Genomic DNA, 26,419 nt, shown 5'->3' on the forward strand with positions numbered 1-26,419 from the left:
CACAAGGATAATATCTCTAATTAATTCTCTCCATATACTCAATTACACCAAAGGTTGCTCTCTCTTACACTCTAGTCTTAGAAATGGGTAAAAGACCATTTTACCCTTTACTGACCCTCATCACTCATTTGACCAACCCCTAAGTCAACATAAGTAAATTCCAGTCAACAGTCCAAATTGACCAGACTCGCCGAGTGCACTCGTGCGACTCGTTGAGTCCCATCGATTCTCGACAATCTCATGAAGGTCCAATCCGTTGAGTCAACCCCTAACTCGCCGAGCTCTCGCCTGATCCAGCTAATCGGGACAACCCTATTCTACTCGCCGAGTTGGTTCATCAACTCGGCGAGTCCATTCAGACTCAACTTGCATTCAGACGACTTTAAGGCAGGATACTTTCCCAAACTCCAGATCCATACTCTCAGGGCTCATTTACCACGTAAAGTCATAGACTTTACGTCCATGCATGGCATTTTGGGCATGAAATTCCAAGAACATGATCTAAATGGGTTTTTCACTCATAAATTCCATCAAGGCTGAATAAAGCAGGAACCTTTAGATGCTAGAGACCTCCTAAGGTCCAGATCTGGAGTTCAAGCCTCCTCATGAACCCCAAATCCTCAAAGTCCCAAAATATAAAGAAAATAAGCCCTAATCTTCAAAATGAGAGATCTACTCAAATAAAAGAGAAAGGTTCAAACTTGATACCTCTAATAGAAGCTCTTGGACGTATAAGCAGTAGATCTATCAGTCTCTTCACAATCCTTTCTTGGAATCTTCCTTTCCTCTACCAAAATGCACTCACAAATCTCAAGTAAGGCTCAAAACTCTCTCACAAGCTCAATGGGACGATTAGGGTTTCTTCTCAGTGAGATGTGGCCGCAAATAAGGCCATAAGTGCCTTTAAATAGGTCCCAAACCCAGGGATCTAGGGTTTCCAATTACAGCGCCTACTCGACGAGTCTACTCTCGGACTCGTCGAGTAGTTCATTAAACTCACGTGGCCACCCCCGCTTCTACTCGACGAGTTATAGCACCAACTCGTCGAGTAGATCAATGATCCTCAGAAATAAATAATTAAAATCACATACCTGGGAATCCGGATGTTACATCTCTAGCGACCGTTGTGGGTGGTGGTGTTTCTTCTAACGACGCCATTGACCGAATGGGACTGGTCGGCGTTCCACTGGTACATCCGGTGTCTCCAGATGCCATTTCTTTCTGATGAACGGTGTGCTTTTAGTTTTGTTTTTCGTCACACAACGGATGGCGCCAAATGATGTGACCTCGTTCCGTCTGCTCCTGCAAGGTCATAATGGATTATTTCCCTGCTCCTGCAAGGTCACAATGGAAAGAAGGCCGTCAGCCGTTTCCCGGGAGGAGCTCCCAGAAAGACGCTCGGACGGTCAAGTCAGTTGGGTATTCTAGGGTTTGGTGTATGATACTTGGAGAAGATTGCTTACATGTCGGGGCTGACAAAGATTATTTCCCTGCTCCTTCAAGGTCACAATGGAAAGAAGGCCGTCAGCCGTTTCCCGGGAGGAGCTCCCAGAAAGACGCTCGGACGGTCAAGTCAGTTGGGTATTCTAGGGTTTGGTGTATGATACTTGGAGAAGATTGCTTACCTGTCGGGGCTGTGGATGTAGCCTTTTATATTAGGCGCTCCTGATCGTCCGTACGGTACAAGATCGCCAGAGACGAAAGGATCAGCAACGCTGATTGGAGGATCCTGCTGCTCTATCTGTCAGAGCGTTGTGATTGGTTCTGGAAGTAATGCCCTGAACATTTGTTTTGTCGCTTGACCGTAGCATTTATCTTGGAGCGGAAAACGCCCTAAGCGGGCACGAGCCTTTCTACGGGAGCGTCCTACTCTCAGGGGCACTGGCGGGCACTAAGTGTTGGATTAGGTGTCTACGCCCATAACTATAATTGGTATGTACTGGACCCGAGAGTAGCATGGTCCATTTGGGTTTCATATCATCAAGACAATTTGTTAGGATGGTCTTTTGAGAAGAGTTTATTTATGGTTTATTAATATATTATAAGTTCTAATATATTAATATGAAATCACATGATTTAATTAGTATTGATCAACAATTAGTTTGGAATTAATTTAGTGATCAAAAGAGATTAATTAAATCAATGGGGACTAATTGTATAAATTAGTTATATTTATATGTTGGGCTTATGATTAATGTTGGACTAAGTTTATGTATGGATACATAAAGAGTTGGGCCACATGAAACATGGATCATAAACCCATGGGTATGGATTAGGGTTAACCCATGACCCTTGGAATCATACATATATATAAATATAAATATATATATATATATATATATATATATATATATATATATATATATATATATATATGTTGCTCCATGACAAAAATCGTGTGCATCTATTCTTAGAGAACTATGAGCCGATTTTGTGTGAAAGGAATACTCTCTCAAAATGTCATCCTTTGTCCTAGATGTGTTGTGAACCATTTAACGCATTCATACTATTGGTGCTAAGTTCTTAAAGGCCAAATACAACAAGTTCTACAAGATACATAAAGAGGTAAACTCCTAACTAGTATTTTATGTTGTTTCTATCATTTGTATGCTAGTTGTAGGCTTAAAGCTTTGGAAACAATATTGCATGTATAATTAGAGAAAACATAGATCCAAAATTTTAGTGTTGTATGTGCACCATAAGATGTTGTAGTATACTAAAAACCCTACAGTGGTATCAGAGCCTAGGCTTGTTTTCAATTATATTTGATGCTACTTGTTTTAAAAGCTTGAAAAAATCGAATTTCTGTTGTCTGGACAGTGGACTCACCGAGTCCACTGACAGACTCGACGAGTCACCCTTAAAAACCAACCAACTCGTCGAGTCAGTTCATGCACTCGACGAGTTGGTGCCCCTGACAGCAGATTTTCGAGTTTTTTGGCCTGTTTTGGATTAGGATCATTACCACAAAATGTTTTTGTTCATAAAATTTGATTTTGATGCTATGGTAATGATTATCCTCATCCAAAAATAAGATAATTGTCAAAGTTTCAAGATTTGTATTAGTTTATATGATTAGCTAATTTCTTGAAAATTGTTGATGGGGATTATCTTTACTTATGAGTTTAATCTAGATCATAGAAACTTATTTGATTATTGTTTTAATTAGAATATTTGATCTTAATGGTTTTTCTGAACTCCATAACTTGTCCTCAAGTTATGGAAAATGAAGAGTTTTTCCTTTTAAAAGAGTCATTAAAACTCATAGGTTATGAAAAATGGAAGAGTCTCATTTTTAATGGTGTTAATGTCTTCCATAACTTGTCCTCAAGTTATGGAACTTGAAATTTTTTCAATAAAAACCTATATTAAACTCATAAGTTATGAATTTGAAAAGTTTTGACAAGTTTCAAAACTTGCCCTCAAGTCTTGGAATTTGTAAAGTTTCACTTTTTAGAATACTTTAGTTCCAAACCCTAGAGTTTTTAAAGTTTAAAACTCAACCCTTATACTATTATAATATTATAGGTTTAATGTTTATATATATGTATAAGAGTAAAGTCAGTCTTACCGTTAGTAGGCCTCATTCACGAAGCCGGTCTATAAGGGGGTATAAGGTTACTGCCTATAAAATGGCAGTTTAATGGGTGTCCACTCTCACCCACCGCTTCCTTGACTGGTGGAGGGTCGTTAGCCGAACGGGTTTGACATGACATTTAAATTATCATTAAAAGTATGATGAAATACTAAGTAACTAAACACTTATAAATTCCCAATTTTAGTTACTTAGGAAAATGTGAATTTGGTGCTAACCCATGAAATTGCACTTTTTACCTTGTTAAGTCGTTAATGGAGCATGTGTGGTTAACCGGAACACTAACCTGAAACTGACAGTGCATGGCAAATGGGAGCTTGATGTTAATCATAAATTAATGGAGCGTGTGTGGTTTACCGACACATTGATTAGGTGGTTGTAACATTGGGTGTACCAAGATAATTTGCATGGTTATTCACACCTTGTTTATGATCCTCGGCATCCCAGTCACAAACTTGAAGGACACAATTGAGATTTAAACATGCCATTGAAAAGTTCAATGAATCTCAAAGGATCTAGGAATTTCAATTCACTTAAAACCTAAAGTTCCTTTTTCTTTTTTCGTGGTGGAAATTGGTAAATCGTCATTTACCTACCTTCAAATATTTTGCAATTTGGATTATGGCATCCCTCTTCCGAATTGTAAAGTATTGTGTTGGGTCTTAGCCTTAATATTTCATTTGGGTGTTATATTAAGGAGTAAAATCAACTAAACTTGAATTTGTCCCGTCATAAATGTCTAAGTTCAGACAACTATGGTCTTTCCGAATCTTTTGAATAAACTTTCTTTATAAAGATGATTTTCCACAAGGTGATTAAGGTGAAAGATTAATCCCTTCTTCGTGTTGTAGTGGAACTTCACTTCCTCCACCTCCTCCAATAATTCTCCCTAACCCACAAGTTCTAGGTCACTCAAAGCCCTATTGGCAGGAAGGAAAGTATGTATGTGCTCACGTCTTAGAGATGAAGCTACATATTGACAAGCTGGGAGAGTTGGGTGTCGAAGTCTCAAGGAAGTTGGTTGTTGACTGGGTTCTTCAATCACTTCCTAAGTCATATAGCAGGTTCTTTAAGGACTACTATGTGATAGACCATGACATGACCCTTATCGATCTTACCTATTTGTTTGTTGCTGCTGAATCAGCAATGATTTGGTGCACTGGTAAAACAAATTTGATTGGAAGGTCTACTCCCCAAACTTCCATGGACATTGACAATGGTAACATTGGAAGTCCAGAAAAGGTTTCTCTTCCCAATGGAAAGGGATCGGCCATGTTTAAGTCATTTGACCAAATGGTAAAGAGAAAGGCTAAGTCTGAGATAGTCCCGTGTACCATTCCAAAGAGTCCATATGTTTCTATTGCCAAGAGAAGGGGCATTGGTTGCGAAGCTGCCATATTTACCTGAAAGACCACAAGGATGGTAAAGTCAGAGTGTATAACTCTGCTTCAGGTAAGTCCACTATCTAACTCTATTAAGTTCCTATTTGGATATTCTTAATACATGATGTAATGTAATTATATTTTGATGTTTTGAAGAATCAAAGAAATGAAGCTTAAAGGAAGAGTATGCTGAGTCTGATAGCGAAGAAATGGATTCCGATCGCATGGTTCGATGATCAGATATGTGAGCTGATGCTTAAGAGCTATGATAGATTGCTTAGGAATAGATAACAACATATTTTCACTTGTATTTGCATTGTAAGGATAAGTTTTCCGCAATTTTTATAAATAATTTTTTTTTGAAATTTATCTTATTTTTGAAAATTTCCTTACAATGGCTTTTGTGAAAAATTGTTGTTTATATGATTCTATTGATAACAATATTAGGAAAATGGATTTGGTTCTTTCGTTATGGTAGTGTCGAGAATTTACCAAATAAGGAAAGATTCTCATCACCCAAGTTTCAGTTGGATAGAAACTTGGAATCATGCAACTTGTATTGTGTGATGAATGAGAACCTTCATCTTTGGCAAATTAAGACTAATTCTTTGTTCACATGTATATGTGACTCAAGTGAAGGACTAGGGGATCGGGTACACTGGGTGTGCGTTGGTCAGGTCCACCACAGAGAACGGTAAGACTATTCGTCATGATTTACTAAAGTTTAGTAAAGATGGTTATGCTTACAAGTTTAAGTATAATTATGATACATTGGAAAAGTTTCACTATATCGCAGAACGAATGAGAAGAATCAAATTAGGTAGAAAGGTAAAAGTTTCTCCTATCTGAAAATATGGGAGAGTACCTTAGTATCGTGTTTTATGATCATCTTAATGATTATGGAAAACCATATCACAATTGATCCTCTAAGGACATCTTAGTGCATTTGTATGGCTAAGAAGAGGAATCTTGAATTGTTAAAATGGTTAAATCAAGAAGATAAATCATACTTCGTTCCAAAATCGAGTCTTAGAGTAACACTCCAAGATCGAGTCTCGAGTGACATAATCTTAATAAAGGTTTATAACACTTATCAAATGTAGAGTAAAATGTTTTCTACTCTTGTACATTTGAAATTGGTAAGATGTGATGTTTTGGATAAAACAAAGATCAACTAAGACCGATTTTCAGAAGTGTTTGTCTTGATAAGAAACTGCACTAACTCTTGGAATATTTGTTTGTCAAGGAATGTTCTTGATAAAGAGAAAATAATATGTCAAGAGGTCAGTGGGAGTCTTAAAGATCTTGAAAAGTTTCAAGAACTAATCAAGAATAAACCTCTTATTAATCACTAGCACACGACTTGAGGTCTGTAACCTATCGTGTTGACATATTCGTGTTTCTATGCCCATTCCAGTTAAAGTTGACTATGCATGTGAGTTCTGAGAGTTCTCAATAGGTTGCATAACAACCTAGAAGCAATGGTAGGCCCTTATGCTGCCAAGTGGCAAGAAATTAAGATTGAACAAGTTCAGTCCATATGGGTTTGGATTTGTCACTAACCATGTCTTGTGATTATAGTTGTGACAAATTCACATGGATAGGAACACATATACCATAAAATCTAAGTGTCATAAGGTTTCTCTCCGATTCATGAAAATGATGGTGAGGAAATGCTTTCACTAAGTAGATTTTGAGAAGATAGCAGTTATGATATTTGCATTCTCAAATTTGATTATGATTACGGCATACCTTTTCATAATTCGAATTGTGAGGAATGGCAAAAAGTCTAAACATTTGAGACTTATTGTTGTAAGTTCTTAAATTGTTTAGACACACATGTGAGCTATCTAAGGAAAGGTGTACGAGTTTGAGAAGCCTAGATAAAGTCTTATCAAAGCATCTCATATCAGAAATCTGAACTTTGGTAATGAAAGTTAATAATATTGATTTCTAGAAGTCCACCTGATTTATGGGTACATGTCAAAGCTAGTGGGAGCATAAATGTTATGACAGTAAAAGTAATGATTATTATGCTAGTGGGAGCATAATCGATTATGATGAATGTTGCAAGTTAGCAATGTTAATTATAGAAAACAAAAGTTTCAATTTGCAAGTTGCAGGGTTTCAAAAGTTGTTTTACTATAATTAAGGGAGAGGAATTCATACTTCATTTCAAATCTAAAAGCTTAGATTGAGATTTTAATCAGATTTAGTCAAATATATATATCAATGTTATGTTGGAATGGTTCAACATAAGGAAATTCTATATATGGATGTGTTAATTGCATTCTCAAAATTCGACTATGATTACAACATCCCTTTCCATAATTCGAATGATGAGAACATGGCAAATAGAAATATTATAGCAAAAGACTGGTCAAGTATCATGTCTTTATGCAAGACATCATGAATCATGTCCTATATGCTTCGGTATAGGATCGATTACATGTGCTATAATATTCATTCATTCTAATTTTCCAAATGCCTAGGGCATTAAGAGGGAAAAAGGTCTAGAACCGGATATGACTAAATGGTTAAGCAATTGTCGAGGACAATCTGAGGTTTACCAAAGATTGGTTGTTGATGGACAGTTGGAAGTATATTTTAAATTTTGAAAAGGACCATATTGACATACTCTGAGAAGAGGTAACTCTTGTTCAGAAGTGATGGTCAAAATGGGAATATGGAAATGTTTCCATAAGTGGAAGTTATTCTTTAAATCTGTGTAAGATTAGAAACTTTTTATGCAAGAAGGATGTTCAAAGGAATGTACTTTGAATTTGAGACTTCGCTTCCATGGAATTGTCTTGTAACAATCTCAAAAGGAATACTTTGTAATATCATTGGTCAAGTCTCCGTGACTTTTGGTACCTAGACATTACAAAGGAATCATTGCATGATAGTTTAGAATCTAACACATTCTGGCAGTGACAAGAATTTGGATTTCTTACACTAGTGATAAAGATTTGGAATTGTGAAATAAGTTTCATTGAAGATGTGTTCAATTGATCTATTTCACAAAGTAAGGACCATAGACAAACATAGTGTGCATGCTTGGAGCATGACATAACTATTATTTAGACAAACATAGTGTGTATGCTTGGAGCATGGCACAGCTGTTGTTTTAATTCAAGTATTAAGTTGATTATTTGAAACATTATACAATGAATAATGAGTAATCAATATGACTCAAAAGTTTTTGGGCCATATAGGATTAGTATTATTATTGTGTTTCATTTTGCATGTTTTGACTTCCCGAATAACTAGGTTATTCAAACCATCCACATTCGATCATACTTTGGAAGTAGGTATTGAGGCAAGACTGTCATGAATGGGTCTGTAGTTTGTCTAGGACAAGGTGGCTGCAGTGTTTATGAGTGCTCCTGGAATAATATTCAAGTATTGGATTCAACCCACGCTCATTTGAATCACTTCATGGATTTTATCACGAGTGATCATGAGACGATAATATCTTATATTCTTCAAACAGAGAGGTATGAGTTGCAATTTACAAGTCGGTTGCACATTGATGATATGTAAACGCACCGGTAACTCAGTGTTATAAAACATATCATTGTGTGTGATTTGATGAATGGATAGAGCAAGCATATGAGTCGAATTTTATCCATTCCTTTTACCCTTGGAGGGATAAAAGCGATATCTGTGGGCCCCTCGATGATTTAGTGATGACACCCTAAGCGCTCGGCCGAGCCTGGACTGATTTGATTTGTTCAATTAGTCAGTCGTCATAAATCAGAAATTGGGAAACAACAGATGAACAGAGAGAATGATTATAATCCGTGTCTCAGTCCAAATGATATCTTGTAGAATGGAGAAATATATGATCCCTTATCTAATGGAAGCGTCATTGACTAGGTCAGAGTTCGACAACGGCTTTTAAGAGGTACGATTGCTAGTCGGGATTTTGGAGTCGTACGTGCAATAATAGTTATTAGACTTATCCAAGTGGGAGACTGTTGGATTAGGTGTCTAAGCCCATAACTATAATTGGTATGTACTTGACCCGAGAGTAGCATGGTCCATTTGGGTTGCATATCATCAGGATAATTTGTTAGGATGGACTTTTGAGAAGAGGTTATTTATGGTTTATTAATATACTATAAGTTCTAATATATTAATATGAAATCATATGATTTAATTAGTATTGATCAAGAATTAGTTTGGAATTAATTTAGTGATCAAAAGAGATTAATTAAATCAATGGGGACTAATTGTGTAAATAAGTTATATTTATATGTTGGGCTTATGATCCATGTTGGCCTAAGTTTATGTATGGATACATAAAGAGTTGGGCCACATGAAACATGGATCATAAACCCATGGGTATGGATTAGGGTTAACCCATGACCCTTGGAATCCTACATATAAATATGTTGCTCCATGACCAAAATCGTGTGCATCAATTCTTAGAGAACTATGAGCTGATTTTGTGTGAAAGGAATACTCTCTCAAAATGTCATCCTTTGTCCTAGATGTGTTGTGAACCATTTGATGCATTCATACTATTGGTGTTAATTTCTTAAAGGCCAAATACAACAAGTTCTACTAGCTACATAAAGAGGTAAACTCCTAACTAGTATTTTATGTTGTTTATATCATTTGTATGCTAGTTGTAAGCTTAAAGCTTTGGAAACAATATTGCATGTATAATTAGAGAAAACATAGATCCAAAGCTTTTAGGTTTGTATGTGCACCATAAGATGTTGTAGTATACTAAAAACCCTACACTAAGCTCTGATGGGTCTGTCCTGCCGAGCGTGCTATGCCTTGAGCCGTTCTGTCACGGCCGTGTGCGACTCTTTTCGTGCTTGCTAGGGCACGTTATCAACTACAAACTGTCTGAAGCAGAAATCCTGGTAGAAGTACCTATTCAGGAAGTAGTGCTCGGATATGTCTACTTAAAAAAGAAGACCAACAAAAACGATTTCTTTCGAGTCCTCAACCAGTACCTCGTCCCCACCAGGATCCTCCAAAAGTTCATCTCAAATGCAGCTAAGTCAGATGCTCCGGAGCACGTGAAGAACAAATTCATCAACCATCTCCAATGGTACCTTGAAGTCCTAAATTGGCTCTACAGAGCTTATCTATTTATCAATGAAGAAGCCAACTAAGCTGATATGATTTCTAAGTTCACTTAGTGGGAGATTGTTGAATCATGAAAAGTGAACCTCTAGTAATCACAAGCAATCAGTTCCGATGTCAGTTGAGTCCGAGATGAATTGAAGTTTCGAAATGAAGATCAATCCGAGAGCAAGGCAATTCCGAGATCAGAAGTCTGTTTAAGCATTTAATGCATTTTGTCTTATTGTTGATGTAACAGTTCATAGGACTTACTTTTGTGTATCTTTTAGATATCAGTTTGTCAAACACTGATTATTATCCAGTCCTAGGAATGTTTCTCGGTTTGTACTATGTTCATCCTCCACTATATAAAGATTGAATGTTTTAACATTTTCGTGTGTGTGAACAATTCAAAGTTATAAACTAAGAATAGCAATTATTCTCTACACATCACTTTCACTTTACCTTCAAGTCAAAGTTCTTTCATAACATTCTTCTTATTCTTTAAATATATTTGCATTGATTATACTCTAAGTTTTCTTCATTTATTACTTGAACACTTTGTTTAATATCTTCTTCAAGTCCTAACTGGTTTACCAGATTCGACTGGAACTTTATATTAAGAGAAGACGTTGATTTTAACGATTAACTCAAGGTTTGAGTTTTCAAACCTTGTCCTTGTGCATTGGTTCTTGTACTCATACCCCGCTTATACGTCGTCACCAATTCCCGTTGCATATTTTTATATGTCATTGTTATTATATGTTGGCGTTATTACCAATGTCTTTTCTACTGGACTGTTGCAGCTATGACACCGCCGTTGCTATATAACACACTTCGTTGCTATATGACACACTTCGTTTTGACCAGTTTAACTTGAACCCTTCCTGCTTTCTCTTAACACCTCTAAATTCATGATGTTTACAAGGTATATGAGTTAGTAGGTGATCTAGTTGAGGTTTTATGTCTTAATTACTAAATTGTCTCAGAGTGGATCTTATCTTGTATTTCATGTTAAAGTCCATACTCCATATCTATGTATCTTTAACATCTAAGAACCGTTGATGGCCAACATATACGAATTTATTTGTTACATGGTATTAATGAGTATCTCCATTGCAAGTCAGACATGCTTTTGTATCCTTTTCTGATCCAACTGGATAAACTACTACTAGATCTGAAGTAATTTGTTGTCCATAACAAGACCAATTTTATTATGAAGCATGTGTTTGTCGTTGTATCTTTCATACTCATGAGTACCATAAATGATTAATCTCAGCCACCAACGGTCTAATAAAAACATCAATGTCCTTCCCGAGTGATTTAGACGGGTCACATGATGTCTTGTAAAGAATAATTGACATTTGTTTTGTGGTTTATTAATATAAACTGTGAAGTTGTCGAAATGATTATTGATCTTAAAAATGTTAGCGACACTTCATCTTTGTCACTATAGGCTACCATTTATGATATGCTATCAAAGTGGAACTTAAGTCATACTATGATCATAGGGTAGGGCTGCGATGGTGCTCAAGTGCTAGTAACATGAGTGGTGTATTTAGTGAATCAAAAACTTTGGTTATGAAGGTAACAAAATTTGAATACTTGTTTATTGTTTTGTTCACCGGTTATAATTCGCTCTCGTGTCTGTTTCAAAGAATCATACATAGATTAATGATTTCTTTGATGTGTTCCCTGGATGTTAAACATTATTGTCTTCCTACAAACAACAATATAATTTAAGGAAAAAACAAGCAACTTAAAGAACATTAGCTGAAGAGATTCACATGTTAGTAACTTGTGCTACTACCAAGTTGATTTATTTATTGTATATTTTCATAAGTATATAAAAGATTCATTTTATTACAGGTTAGCAATTTGCACCATCATCAAGTTGATGTATTTATCACAACAATTGATATGTAATTTCAAGAGCTTAACCATAACTTTAGTGAAGTCAATATTAATTTATTTATTTCTATAGATTTTTTGTGCATGAGTGAGTCTTTTAAAGTTTTTGATTCGGATAAACTAATGAAAATGACCACATTTTATCTGAAAAAGTTTACAACACAATATGATCTTTGAGTTCTTGAATTGGAACTTAAAAATTACATTATGAATGTACGAGAAGATGAACAATTTATTTAGTTAAACATCATTAGAGACCTTGACAAAAAGATGGTCAAAGAAAAGAAGCATAAATCTTTACTAATGTTTATCTTCTATTGAAACTAGTAAAGAACCCGCGGCTACGCCGCTTTTGGGGTAATATGGAAAAAATCGGCCAACTTTAAAAAATATGTGCTGAAATTGTAAATCACCATAAATAGGGGAGAAAGTCGACAACCCTTAAAATTAGATGTCAAAAGTGTACAACGAAAAGAAGGGACATTGGTGGAGAAAATCAAAAAATGTTGTGGCAATAATGTTAAAGTTGTCAAAGTTGGGAAAATATGGTGGCAAAATTTTAAAGGAAGTTTTCTATGTTTTTTATGTCAAAATGTAAAAGTTTTGACTACAAGGACGAAAAGTGTCAAATTCATTAAAGATTTGTGGCAAAAACACCAAAATGTAAAACCTTTGACTGCAAGGACTAAAAGTGTCAAAGTCATTAAAGATTTGTGGCAAAAACCTTAAGGCACAAAAACTTAATTAAAAGGCAAAAATGTAAAAATTTTGACTTTAGGGACTAAAAGTGTAAAATTCAGTAAACTTTTGTGGCAAAACCTAAAGCCTAAAAAGATACTATTCCTAAGCTCCTTGGAATTTAATATATATATATATATATATATATATATATATATATATATATATATATATATATATATATATATATATATATATATAATGTGCATTAATGTTAACGGTTACAACATCAAGTATGGAACGTGCATTTTTAGCAATGAAATTGATAAAGACTGAAATACACAATAAAATAAATGATCAATTTTGAGTGATAATTTAATGTCATATATTGAAAAAAAATGATTTTAGAAAATACTAGTGATGATAAAATTATGCAAATATTTCAAGGTATATGACTTCGGCGGGTAATATTATAAAAACTTTAGTATAACTATTAGATATTTGTTTGAATATTTCAAGATATACGACTGGATCTGCCACAAGTGTTGTTGATTCTTTTGCTTAATCGTCTTCATATGGTTTTTTATTATAGATATGTTATTGCTTTCTTCTATCGTCTTTCCTTAAAATATTCACACCAACCACACTAGCCATTCTCATCAAAATTTCTGGTTTTGCCATTATACACGAATGACATTGCGGGTATACCCACAAACATTAAAAAAAATGATTAGGTTGTGGGGTACACAACCCACACCAAAGGGCACGAGTTTTTTACTCAACCAAAACCACCACCACATCAACAAAGTATAAGGTTATGGAGTACTCCCACTTAGCGAAGATCGTGAAAGATAAAAAGAAAAGAAAAGAAGATAGCCAAAGCCTTTCTAATTGGTCTCTGACCCAGCATGCCACTCTCCACCAAAGGCCATGACTGTGGTAACGGGGTGGTGTGTACGACCATGGCCAAGATGCCACCTAAGCCATAGACTCTTTCGTAAGACTTACATACACCTAAAGGCCTTATGATATGGATGAGCAGAATACGAACTATCAAAGTTAGGAGGGCCGCAACTAATATTTCAAAACCAAATTATTTAAAGACGCTTAATTTTATTCAAAAGTGTAACATATCCAAAAATTCTTTTCCTTTTTTGTTTATTAATCGGTTTACTAACATTAGCAACTAAACTTATGAATCTAAATTAACTAACAGTTAGCATCTGGGTTTATGAATCTTAATTATTTTTTACCATTTTCTTTTACAAGAAAAGACTTATAATTTTTTAGACAATTAAACAATAAAACAAAGTATAAATACAAAATTAATAAAGGAAACGGGTTACGTATTTGATCGATACACCCCAAAACCGTAGCGACATATTTGGCTCATTTAGTCCCTATGTTTAATTTTATTTTTCAGTACAAATAATTAGATTAGTCAAAGGAGATACCAATTTGGTTTTGTTTATCATTAAAAAAAGAAAAAGCTTAATGCATATTACTAATCTAAATTATTGAATATGTTTTGAACTGAAAATTACTAAAAATGACAACAAAAGTCAGTACAGATCTTGATAATGACAAACCAATAATAATTTATTACTAAAGGGAGAGTACAAGATATCTTGCACAAAGCACAGCATAATATTGCATACATTTCATGAGCAAGAAGAAACTGCATCTACAAACAATTGGATGTTCTTATCCGACGAACCACCGTCTGCCACTGCCTCACGAGCCACCCTTTTCAACTCCGCCCCGTTCTTTCTGAACTCCTCCGATCTAGGCCCAGTCAAAACCTCTTCCACGCATCTTGCCACATCTTCCCCATCAAAAAACGCTTCTGGATTCTTATTTAGTTTCACCCCGATGCCCCAAACGTCGGTAACAAGCTTAGCATTCGTCGGCTGGTCAGTCCACTGTGGACAAACAACCATTGGTACACCGGCGGTGACACTTTCAATCATTGAGTTCCACCCACCGTGACTTAAGAAACACCCAATTGATGGGTGTGACAACACAGCAGTTTGCGGACTCCATCTCACGATCAAACCCTGTTCTTTAATCTCCTCCAAGATCTCAAATTGATGAGTTTCTTGATTTTCCGGCAGCTTTACCACCCAGAGAAACGGCACTTTCGAAATTTTCAGACCAGTTGCTATGCTTTCTATTTGTTTCTCAGATGAAAAGACAAGGGTTCCGAAAGAGATATAAACAACTGACGCCGGCTGTTGTTTGTCTAACCATTCCAAACAATTACTCTCGGTTGTGGATTTAAACTTATTTAAACCCTTAAGATCGCCGTCAATGGCGTCTTCTTTCCCAAAAAGGGTCGCCGGAACAATCGGTCCTACTGGCCAAAATGGAAGGCCGGCGTCATTAACCGACGTTATCACATCTTTCTCCAGCTCCATGAAGGAATTTCCCAACACCCATTTATACTTGTGCAAATTATAAAAGAGTTCCTTCAATATGCCATCGAACGTAAACATGGTATTCGACGGAAGAACAAACGACGGTAGATCCTCCGCGCGTAGCGATGGAAGCCCAGGCAAATTAACGGTCATATCAAGGTTGTTTTCAGTTGGGAATTCGTTAAGACGATTGTAAAAACAGTTAAATACATGAAAGACTGTGCAAGCTTGGATCCAAACCATGGCGCAGGGCAACTCAAACTCAGCCGCGACGTCAGCCACCCAAGGGAGGAAAGGGGTGTTGATTAGACATGCGAATTTACGACCGGAGGATCGGATTAGGGCTGAGAGGCTTCCGGGTCCAAACTTACCCATCGAAATCATGAAGGTGTCTATATTGCCATTCAGTCGATCGTGATCGTCAGGTAGGCCGTCGGAAAAATACTCAAGGTGGACGCCGCCGATGGTGGAGGAGCGGGTTTTTAGGGCGAGGTCATTGGTAGTGAGAGTGACATGGAGGCCTTTAGAAACAAGAAGTTTTCCCAGCCTTAGCATGGGGTTTATGTGACCTTGAGCGTGTGCTGTAACAAGCAACACACTTGTTTGTTCATTTTCTGCGGAAATCGAAGACATTGTTACTGTGTGTGTGTGTTGTGGTGTGAATGGAAGAAGAAAGACGAAATCCTGCTACTATAATGGGATTTTGTTTGAGCACGTTAGTTGCTTATACTCTCTCTCTCTCTCTCTCTATATATATATATATATATATATATATATATATATATATATATATATATATATATATATATATATATATATATATACCCTACGAAAATTGTAATGATTAATTATATAGAAATTAATTGATTATATATATATATATATATATATATATATATATATATATATATATATATATATATAGAAACTATGAAAATTGTAATGATTAATTATAAACTTACAAACATTTAGTTTTATACAGCATTAGATGTTTTATTCGTAAATATATCATCGTTATTTTTAATTGATATTTAAAATGGTTTCAAAATGATATTGACCAAAAGAAAAGATTAATTATGTCACTAAACAGTGGACAAATTAAAAAAAAAAAAAAAAAAAAAAAAAACTTAGATAATAAGAAAACCATAGTATTTAATGAAAAACACAACTAAAATGTCTACATGGCAATCACTCGAAAATAAATACATTAAATGCTTTTTTTTTTCGAATTACTCTTAGAGAAAAAAAGGTATGGAAAACAATTCAAAATATGAGAACAGAAACTTCAAGGCTCCATTTTCTTCCTATGTAAAGTGTACTTGATTACTATTCTTAAATCTAAAATTCATTTGTTTAATCCAGCCAATCTATATGTCATTCGAGATCAATTCAGTTCAGTTGTCCCTTCATCTATAAGTTTTTTATTCCCATGTAATGTTATTCTTTTCAAAAATCATATATAATTCTATCAGTTCTTGAATTAAGAAATTGGATAACATATTTTAACAATATTGTGAGTTTCCACTACGCGGACAATAAATAACAACCAAATAAAAATTACCAAAATGTCCTCAGATGTGGTAGATGCAAATAGTTAGCCTGCATATTCTATTGTACCCTTTCTCTTGTATATAAACTTTAAGGGTGGCTTAGCAAGGTTGATATAAAAAACAAAAATTAGAAAACATCAAACCTAGAGTTTATGATCTATTGATTCAGATCTTGAATAATCATCATTATTGACACATTCACCCTTAACAAAAAAATGGTTGCCCCGAACTAAAAGAATAAAAGATAGCCAAAATCATAACATACCTGCAGTTTACTACTAAAACATTTTACACACATTTACCATTAACAAAAAAAATGTCCATGATTGCATGAGCCATCAAACTTTAAAACAGACAACAAAAAGATAGTATATGCCTTTTTTCATGGTCACCCCGTTACCCCTATATAACCTAACATGCTTTCTATATTTTGACTGTGTACAATCAAGTACAATTTTTTATGAAGATAATTTAGTAATAGGATTCATACTATTACATTCTCAAAGAAAATCACAAAAGCGATACTACAAATCATAACCGACAGTTAACCTACAATGTCTTTTTGTGCTTGTTTCTTTATGTTTTTATGTTAACATTGAACCACAATCCAGAAATATTTTCGGAATGTTCAATTCCCATGATCCCCAACTACAACATAATATTCTTTTATTTAGATTACAATACATTACAAAAGCATATATTTCGCAAAATAAGTTTTTTGTCGCAACACCAACGTAAACAACTTCTTAATCCTAGAAATTCACTACATATTAGAAAGACATAGCCTCAGGAAATTATGTCAGTGATAGACGACTTGGCAGACTTGCTATGTCAATAACGCCTTTAGATAGCAATTAAGACAGAATGAAATTTAATCAAAGAAAGAAAAAGTGAGTACATTTGATTTGAATCCTAGAAATACATGGAGATCTCCTTTTCTGTTTCTTCAAATTCTTGACCGACGAATATGACCATCTACTTCTTGCAAGATGTATATCAAAATTGAGCCATTATAGATGATAATCACAACTTGATCAACATATGCTATAAAACTTAACAAAATCAAGGTGCACATAAACAAAGTGTCAAAGTCCACAAGTAAACATTATAAGGAAACCGTCAATTTCAATATTATATTACTTTTTATCATAAAACTTAATAGAATCGGGGAAATGTTGCAAGAGGGATTTTTACATCTGTTTTAGCTTCAGAATCAGCAACACGCATAGATATGGAAAAAAAAACTAATCATGTAATAAAATCAAAAGCAAAGTACATTACTGAAACAAAATCTTTGGAACATAGGATTTATGGGTAAATAAATCATGATTGGTTCAATAGTTTGAGTAATTAACTAAGGGATAAACAACAACTCTATGTTTGCGAGTAGGGTAAAAGAATTTCCACATTTATCACAAAAAGTACTTAATTTAGCCGGTCAACTGATATACAAAAAAATTGAAATAAATACATATATGAGCTTATTAAGGGTGCTGTCAATGTCAACAAATTAAAACTCCAGAAACATCTCAAGTTCCTCCATATGTTGCTTCCCATTTTCCGAACTCCCCATGCTATCATGTCGCAAAACTCAATGATTTTGAAGCTTCCGATAATCCAGAGGTTAAGAAACAGGAGATATTGGAGCCTAAAAGGAGAAAATTATCATAGATAAACACACAAACATTGCCGCTGATAAGCATCTGTATTTCATTCTCATTATCAACAAAAAAAATATCAAGCCTGAGATATTGAGAAAAAAATCAAACATTATATGACAAAAAAAATAGAACCTTATTCAAGCAAAACAAATCGATTTATGGATAAAAATGATCTAGCCAATACACCAACCAAAACAAATCGAACCTAGTTCAAGCAACACATATCATTTAGGGCTAAAAATCGAAATACAAATAAATAATCGAACCTGGTGGGGATTTGGTGGCGGAAGAAATCATCATATTTGATGAGAGAGAAAGAGCCAGAAGAGACATCTTTATTTAAGTTTGGAAACTGATAATTTAATTGCGGATTTTAGGGGATTGAATCTAAAAAATAGGAAACGATCAAAGATTGATTTTATGATATTTGAATATTTGAATAATTTGAATAAGAATATAGGAACTGACTATTGTTTATTGGATATGAGAGATGAGAGATGTTCTAAGCCTCTGAGAATCAGAGATTTAAGAGGAAGAAAAACACAGATCGACATCGATGAATTTATTAAAAATTTACCTGGAATGGAATCAAAAGAAGAAGGTCGCTTGCTAAAATTAGGGTTTATCCTCTTTCACTACAACATCAAAGAAACGATCAACAAAGGAAGATGAGTGGAAGTGACTTTATAAGCTGCATCAAATTAAAAATCACAAAACATCATTGTCACGATAGAGATCACCTCCACAAAACCATTTAACCGTAAGGTAGAATTGAAGGTTTCCATTTGATGCAGGATGTGGGTATTTTAAATTTGATTCTTTTACCAAAACCAAGAAACCGAAATTAGAGAAAACAACTGCGTGATTTTAGGGAATAAATAGATGATTCCATAGTCGATAAGGGTTGGGGTGGGCGGGAATTAGAGAGAAGGATTAAGGAGAAGGTGTCACGTGTCAAAGTAGAGGTATAAAAAATTGTCATGTGGCAGGTTTAGGAGTGTTTTATTAGAAGATGAGATATATATATATATATATATATATATATATATTTCTCTCTCTCTATCTCTCTCTATCTCTCTCTCTCTCTCTCTCTATATATATATATATATATATATATATATATATATATATATATATATATATATATATATATATATATATATATATGACAAAGTGAATATACCCTTAAAGATATATAAACTTAGGTACCTAAACTAAATATATTACGTTATTTTGTATCATATATGCATTTAGTCGTCTAAAATTCTTAAAATTCAACTCCTAACTTGATTTACTCCCAAGATTTTTATGAATTTCATTATTATCTTTCTCTTACGTAATTTCCATTGATGAAAATAATATATATATATATATATATATATATATATATATATATATATATATATATATATATATATATATATATATATTGGTAAGGTTTCGGCAGAAAAATATGATGGAAGAGGAAATTAATAGTGAAATTTCAAAAATCTTGAAAATAATCATGTTAGGGGTTGAAGTTTAAGAATATTATAATGTATATATTATATAAAACAACGTATTATAATGAGTTTGGGTACCTAAGCTTAGTAGGTGTTTACATATTACCAAATATTGGTATTTAGGTGTTATAATCAATTTAGTAGTGTTTATGTTTTTTGTCGTTTAAGTTCCAAAAACATCAACTATACTTATTTTAACCTCTACGATAACTGGTCATTATTTTTTGATATTATTTTATTATCTTAGTATTTTTTTTGTCTAGCAGATTGTATTATCATACATTAATTTTATGGTATTTTTTCTAACATATAATATATATTATGAAAATAGTTTTTCTTCTACTAAAAATAATAATTTTTATATAGTTTCTATATAACCTGTAACATCCGGAATTCCAGGTATTATATTTTATCATTTATTTTTGAGAAAAGAAAGGGACTCGTCGAGTAGGACCGCGAATGCTGATTGGATTTAATGAATGGACTCGGCGAGTCGATGCGTGGACTCACGAGTCCGCGCTGTAAAATGAAACCCTAAATCTCAGGGCCTGAGCCCTATTTAAAGGCCTTTATGGCCTCCATTTGCGGCTACCTGTCCAAAGAGAGTACCCCTTGAGAGCTTGAGCGAGTTGAGAGAGAGATAAAGCCATATTGATCGATTTTGGTGTAACTTAGCAAAGGAGAAGTTGTTTCCAGCAAGAGGAGGTCAAGGGAGCTGTGGATCCAGAGTTTTCAAGTTCAGATCTACGCTGTTGAGGTATCTAATCGAACTCCTTTTCTGTTTTGGGTCAAGATCTATGATCTAGGGCTTCCTTTGCACCATTTTGAGTTAGATTGTGAAGCATAGGGGGTCCCTTTGAGTATAGATGATAGATCTGGACCTTGAGAGGTCCAAAAGGTCCCATGCTTCCAGCTTTATGAGGTTTCATGTGAGCCTTGAGAGTAAAATCACATTTAAAAGGTTATTTCTCCATTTTTGGTCTTATAAGCATTGCATGAACGTAAAGTTTGAACCTTTACGTGACTTTCGAGTGTTAGAAGGATGGATCTACTGTTTGGTGAAGCAGATCTGACCTCAAGAGATCTTTTGAGAGTTTTCATGGGAGGAACTCACCGAGCCCATAAGGGACTCGACGAGTCGAGTCGGGTTGCCCCGCGACTCGCGACCTGTGGCGACCCGTGGAGTATAGGGTTGACTCAGCGAGTCAAGTGAGGACAGGGGCGAGGAGGACAAGCATGTACTCGCCGAGTCACTCTAGTGCACTCGGCGAGTCCGGTCAATGTTGACCGTTGACTTTTGTTGACTTTAAGGGTTAGTCAGTGTTGGGACTTATGAGCCATTAGAGGGGCAAAATGGTCTTTTACCCTTCTTAGAGAACTTATAGAGAGGGGGTGGCCTAGCCTTTAGAAGTTGTATTAATTAGAGTAATTATTTATGTGATTAGGCGAAGGCTAGTGCAGTATTTCAGAGTTCGAGGTTTACCGAGTTACCCGAGGTGAGTCTTCTCACTATACATTATCTAGAGTGGTATTTATATGTAGACCAGAGGGTCTTGTATGCTATGTGTATATATGAGATTAGGTGCATGGTGTTATATGTATGCTATGTGTTGAACAGACCGGGCCGGAGGGCCCAACGATATAGACCGGGTCGGAGGACCCAACGATATAGACCGGACCGAAGGGTCTAACGACACAGACTGGACCGAAGGGTCCGACGAGCTATGACCGGACCAGAGGGTCCAACGAGCTACGAGACTGGAGGGTCCCGCTGAGACACATCGACTGGAGGGTCGTATTATAGCCTCGAGTGGCGTATGTGTTGTATGTGGTATTTTGGGGAACTCACTAAGCATTTATGCTTACAGTTGTTGTGTTATGTGTTTCAGGTACTAGCGAGGATCGCGGGAAGGCGCCGACATGATCCGTACACACTGAGAGGATTTATGTATTCGAGGATCTTGGGATTTGTTTATTGTGAAACATGTGATACTTTGGGTTACTATGATATTTTATGAATGAAAGTATGTTTTTAAAAAGAAAAATTGTTTTGAAAATTTACGTTGTTACAAGTTGGTATCAGAGCCTTGGTTTGAGAGACTCGGATACACCTCCGGGCGTATCTAAACTCAAACTGAGGATTTGAGAGATTTTTTCATAAAAGAAACAATTTTTCCAAAAGAGTAAAGGACTTTTGAGAAAAGCAGAACGGAGCAGTGTGTACGATCAGCCAGCGCCTGAACGGTGATTTCCCAAAATACCCTTACATTATGTGTTATGAGATATGATATGCATGCTAGTGTAGGCTAGGTATTCATATTAGGACTAGAGTGGCCTGATTTGTGATGCCTTAGCCTAGGAGTTACTGCTACTATGAGATACTTCGAGAGTAAGTAGGTAGCAGCGAGGAATTTATGAGTGGTCTACTAGAGAGTAGTCTGAGTTCAGTAAGATATAGAGTACTTGTGATTTGGGATCCTAGGAGGAGGACTTGGGGTGAATACCGATGCGCTGTGGAAGGTAGTATAAGGGCCCGTACTACTGGAAACACCGGATCGGTGAGCAGTCCAAGTAAGAATCCTTAGGGTGCTAAAGAACAAGTAGGGTTGAGTATCGAGTGCGGTATACTCGAACGAGTCTCTGATTCTTTTGTATTGTGTTTCAGAGACATCATGGTTGGGACGCGCCACCACCCAGGAGGCAGTGGTACCAGTGGTACCAGCGATGAGGAGATTCGTAGGTTGATTCACGAGGAGGTGGCTGCGGCCATTCGAGCTGAGATACCAGAGATGTTCGGGTCTATCAAGACCACGCTGATCGAGACTTTTGATGAGCGGTACGCTACTCTTACTGATGTTGTTGTTGCTGCGGCCACCGTAGCCGTCGCTGCTACCAGGCCGCAGGGGGGTGACTCGTTGCTGTACCGAGAGTTCAGCAACACGAAGCCACCAGAGTTTGATGGGACGCAGGACCCGATTGCTGCGATGAGGTGGATTTCTGATATCGAGGGATGCTTCTACACCTGCTCGTGTCCGGAGCATCTGAGGGTTCGGTTTGCGCTGAACCAGCTTCGCTTGGGAGCGAAGGACTGGTGGAAGTTTGTGACGGCAGACTTCACTACGACAGAGCTTACTGCGGTGACCTGGGAGAGGTTCACCATGATGTTTCGAGATGAGTATGTTCCCCCTGTGGAGAGGGAACGACTGGCCCATGAGTTCTTATCCCTCAAGCAGGGAACTGAGTCTGTGACGGTGATTACGAGGATGTTTCACGAGAGGGCGTTGTTTTGCCCTGAGCACGTGTCGACTGAGCAGGCACGTATGAGCCGATACTTGAGTATTCTGAGGAGGGATATCCGTGAGTTCATGGCGAACTCGTCATACCGGACATTTGCCGAGCTTCAGGCAAATGCCTGGAAGCGAGAGATTGAGCTGGAGACTCAGGTCAGGGAGGAGGCCGAGTCTCAGAGGAGGGACAGGCGACCGGCACAGGCGCAGCCGGCAGCCAAGCGGGCAAAGCCCGCTGATTCAAGATCTGGGGGTCCGAAGGGCCGCACTTGTGGGAAGTGCGGCAAGAGTCACGAGGGGATGTGCAGAGCTGGGGTGTGTTACAAGTGTGGGAAGGAGGGGCATTTCGCGAGGGATTGCCCCAAGGGATTCTCGGTTTGCTTTCATTACAACCAGAACGGCCATCGGAAGGCCGAGTGCCCTCAGCTACTATAGGGATCGGCACAGGGGTCTACACCTGCTGCTAGAGCTATCGAGGTCCGACCAGCGAAGGCCGAGGCACCGAAGGCTCGCGGGAGAGCCTTCCAGTTGACAGCGGAGGAGGTCCGCGCAGCGCCCGATGTCGTGGCCGATATGTATTCTTTTACTTACCTACTTTGAGTTTGAGATTTTGTGCTTATATTGTGTTATGCTTAGGTACTTTTCTTGTGAGTTCTGTACCTGCGTTGGTGTTATTCGACTCGGGTGCGAGTCGATCTTTCGTGTCATTAGCATTTAGTCATCACATCAGTGTTCAGCGAGAGGCGTTGAGTCGACCTCTACGAGTTTCTATAGCCGACGAGCAAGCGGTGTATGCTACTGAGGTGATCCGAGGTTGTGTACTCGAGATCTTCGGGGTTGAGTTTCCGATTGATTTGGTCCCGATTGCGATGGGAGATGTCTGTGTCATCGTGGGCATGGACTGGTTGAGCAGGTTTGGAGAGGTTATCGACTGCGAGCGACAGTTGGTGACCATACGAGACCCTAGTGGGGGAGTTCTTACAGTGTACGGCGAGGGTACCCGTTCAGGGTCAGCATTCTGTTCGGCTGCTAGAGCGAGGCAGAGTCTACAGCAGGGCTGTAGTGGGTTTGTGGCCTACGTGATGGACACACGAGTAGCAGCGGAGAGGCCTAGTTCTGTTGATGATGTGCTGATAGTGCGTGAGTTCCCGAACGTTTTCCCTGAGGAGTTGCCGGGTGTGCCTCCCGAGAGGCAGGTGGAGTTTCGCATCGATTTGGTTCCGGGAGCAGCGCCTATCGCCTTGCGCCACCAGAGATGCAGGAGTTATCCTCATAGCTTCAGGAGTTGTTGGGGAAGGGATTTATCAGACCGAGTAGCTCTCCGTGGGGAGCGCCGATCCTTTTTGTCAAGAAAAAGGATGGTTCATACCGGATGTGCATCGATACATTACCCACTGCCGAGGATTGATGATCTGTTTGATCAGTTGCAGGGAGCATCTTGGTTCTCCAAGATTGATCTGAGGTCTGGATATCATCAGATGAGAGTGCGTGATGAAGATATCCAGAAGACGGCGTTCAGGACTCGTTACGGGCATTACGAGTTCGTGGTGATGCCTTTCGGGCTCACCAATGCACCGGCAGCGTTCATGGATCTCATGAACAGGGTGTGTAGGCCGATGTTGGATCGATCGGTGATCGTGTTCATTGATGACATATTGGTGTATTCGAGGTCCAGAGAGCAGCATGAGGAGCATTTGAGGGGGATCCTCGGAGTTCTGAGATTGGAGCGGCTTTACGCCAAATTCTCCAAGTGTGATTTCTGGTTACGAGAGGTCCAGTTCCTGGGACATCTCGTTAATCAGAATGGGATATTGGTCGATCCGGCCAAGATTGAGGCGGTGATGAGTTGGGAGGTGCCGAGATCCCCCACCAAGATCAGGAGTTTTCTAGGGTTGGCCGGCTATTATAGGAGATTTATTAAAGATTTCTCCAAGATCGCCGTGCCTCTCACCAGGTTGACCCGGAAGGGCGTTACTTTTTCGTGGGGTCCTGAGCAGCAGGCCTCGTTTGAGACTCTTCGCCAGAGGTTGTGCGAAGCCCCGGTGTTATCCCTTCCAGAGGGAATGGAGGATTTTGTGGTGTACTGCGACACATCGATATGAGGGTTGGGTGCGGTGCTCATGCAGAGAGGGCATGTGATAGCGTATGCATCGAGGCAGCTGAAGCCTCATGAGACGAGGTATCCCACCCACGATCTGGAGTTGGGGGCAGTGGTGTTCGCCCTCAAGATCTGGCGCCATTACCTGTACGGGGTTCGGTGTACCATATACACGGACCACAAGAGTTTGAAGTATCTGATGGATCAGCCCAACCTGAATATGCACCAGAGGAGATGGTTGGATGTGGTAAAGGATTACGATTGTGAGATCCTGTACCACCCGGGCAAAGCTAATGTTGTAGCTGATGCGCTGAGTCGTAGGGCGGAGTGTGCCCCGATTCGAGACACTTGTATGCGATTGACAGTGATGACTCCGGTGTTGGACACCATTCGGGAGGCCTAGACAGAGGCCGTGAGACTGGAGAACCGCAAGAGAGAGCGGGTGATTAGGCAGGTACCTGAGTTTGTTACCGATAGTCGTGGGATGATGACCTTTCAGGGTCGGATTTGGGTGCCGTATGCAGGAGGGACGCACGCCACTTTGATGGAGGAGGCGCACCGGTCGAGGTTCTCGATCCATCCCGGGGCCACTAAGATGTATTTGGACCTGAAGAGGGACTATTGGTGGCCCTGTATGAAGAGGGATGTAGCATGGTTTGTTGAGAGGTGCTTGACCTGTCGCAGGGTTAAGGCCGAGCACCAGCGTCCGCATGGCAAGTTGCAGCCACTTGAGGTTCCCCAATGGAAGTGGGAACAGATTTCTATGGATTTTATCACCAAATTGCCGAGGACCGCACGGGGTGTCGATGCAATTTGGGTGATCGTCGACCGGCTGACGAAGAGCACGTATTTCCTTGCTATCTGTGAGAGCTCTTCTGCCGAGAGGCTGGCAGAGTTGTATGTGAGGGAGGTGGTATCGCGGCTGGGGTGCCAATCTTGATTGTGTCGGATCGAGATGTACGTTTCATTTCCAGGTTCTAGAAGAAGTTCCACGAGGAGTTGGGTACGAGGTTGCATTTCAGTACCGCCTACCACCCCCAGACGGACGGACAGAATGAGCGGACGATTCAGACGCTCGAGGACATGTTTTGAGCATGTGTGTTGGACTTCGGAGGGAGCTGGGACACATACCTACCATTGGCTGAGTTTTCTTATAACAACAACCACCATTCGAGCATTGGTATGCCTCCCTTCGAGTTGTTGTATGGGAGGAGGTGTCGGACTCCCATTTGCTGGGGAGAGGTAGGGCAGCG

The 26,419-nt window shown here is 38.1% G+C and overlaps 1 protein-coding gene and 1 long non-coding RNA gene across 2 annotated transcripts; one reads left to right on the forward strand and one right to left on the reverse strand.

Moving 5' to 3' along the window:
* Positions 1–14,229: 14,229 nt before the first annotated feature.
* Positions 14,230–15,802, reverse strand: LOC145115867 (UDP-glycosyltransferase 84B1-like). Its single transcript, XM_079052224.1, has one exon. It carries the CDS (start codon positions 15,699–15,701, stop codon positions 14,313–14,315), a length of 1,389 nt encoding a protein of 462 aa, XP_078908350.1. The 5' UTR covers positions 15,702–15,802; the 3' UTR covers positions 14,230–14,312.
* A 4,585-nt stretch (positions 15,803–20,387) lies between these two features.
* On the forward strand, positions 20,388–21,762 carry LOC145114526 (uncharacterized). The gene is made up of 3 exons (XR_013711064.1): positions 20,388–20,538; positions 21,227–21,277; positions 21,671–21,762. It is a non-coding gene; the product is annotated as an uncharacterized LOC145114526 (long non-coding RNA).
* The last annotated feature ends 4,657 nt before the right edge of the window (positions 21,763–26,419 follow it).

This window comes from Lactuca virosa, chromosome 5 (assembly GCF_052849685.1).
Source record: "Lactuca virosa cultivar CGN04683 chromosome 5, Lactuca_virosa_CGN04683_v6, whole genome shotgun sequence".
Classification (NCBI taxonomy): Eukaryota; Viridiplantae; Streptophyta; class Magnoliopsida; order Asterales; family Asteraceae; genus Lactuca; species Lactuca virosa.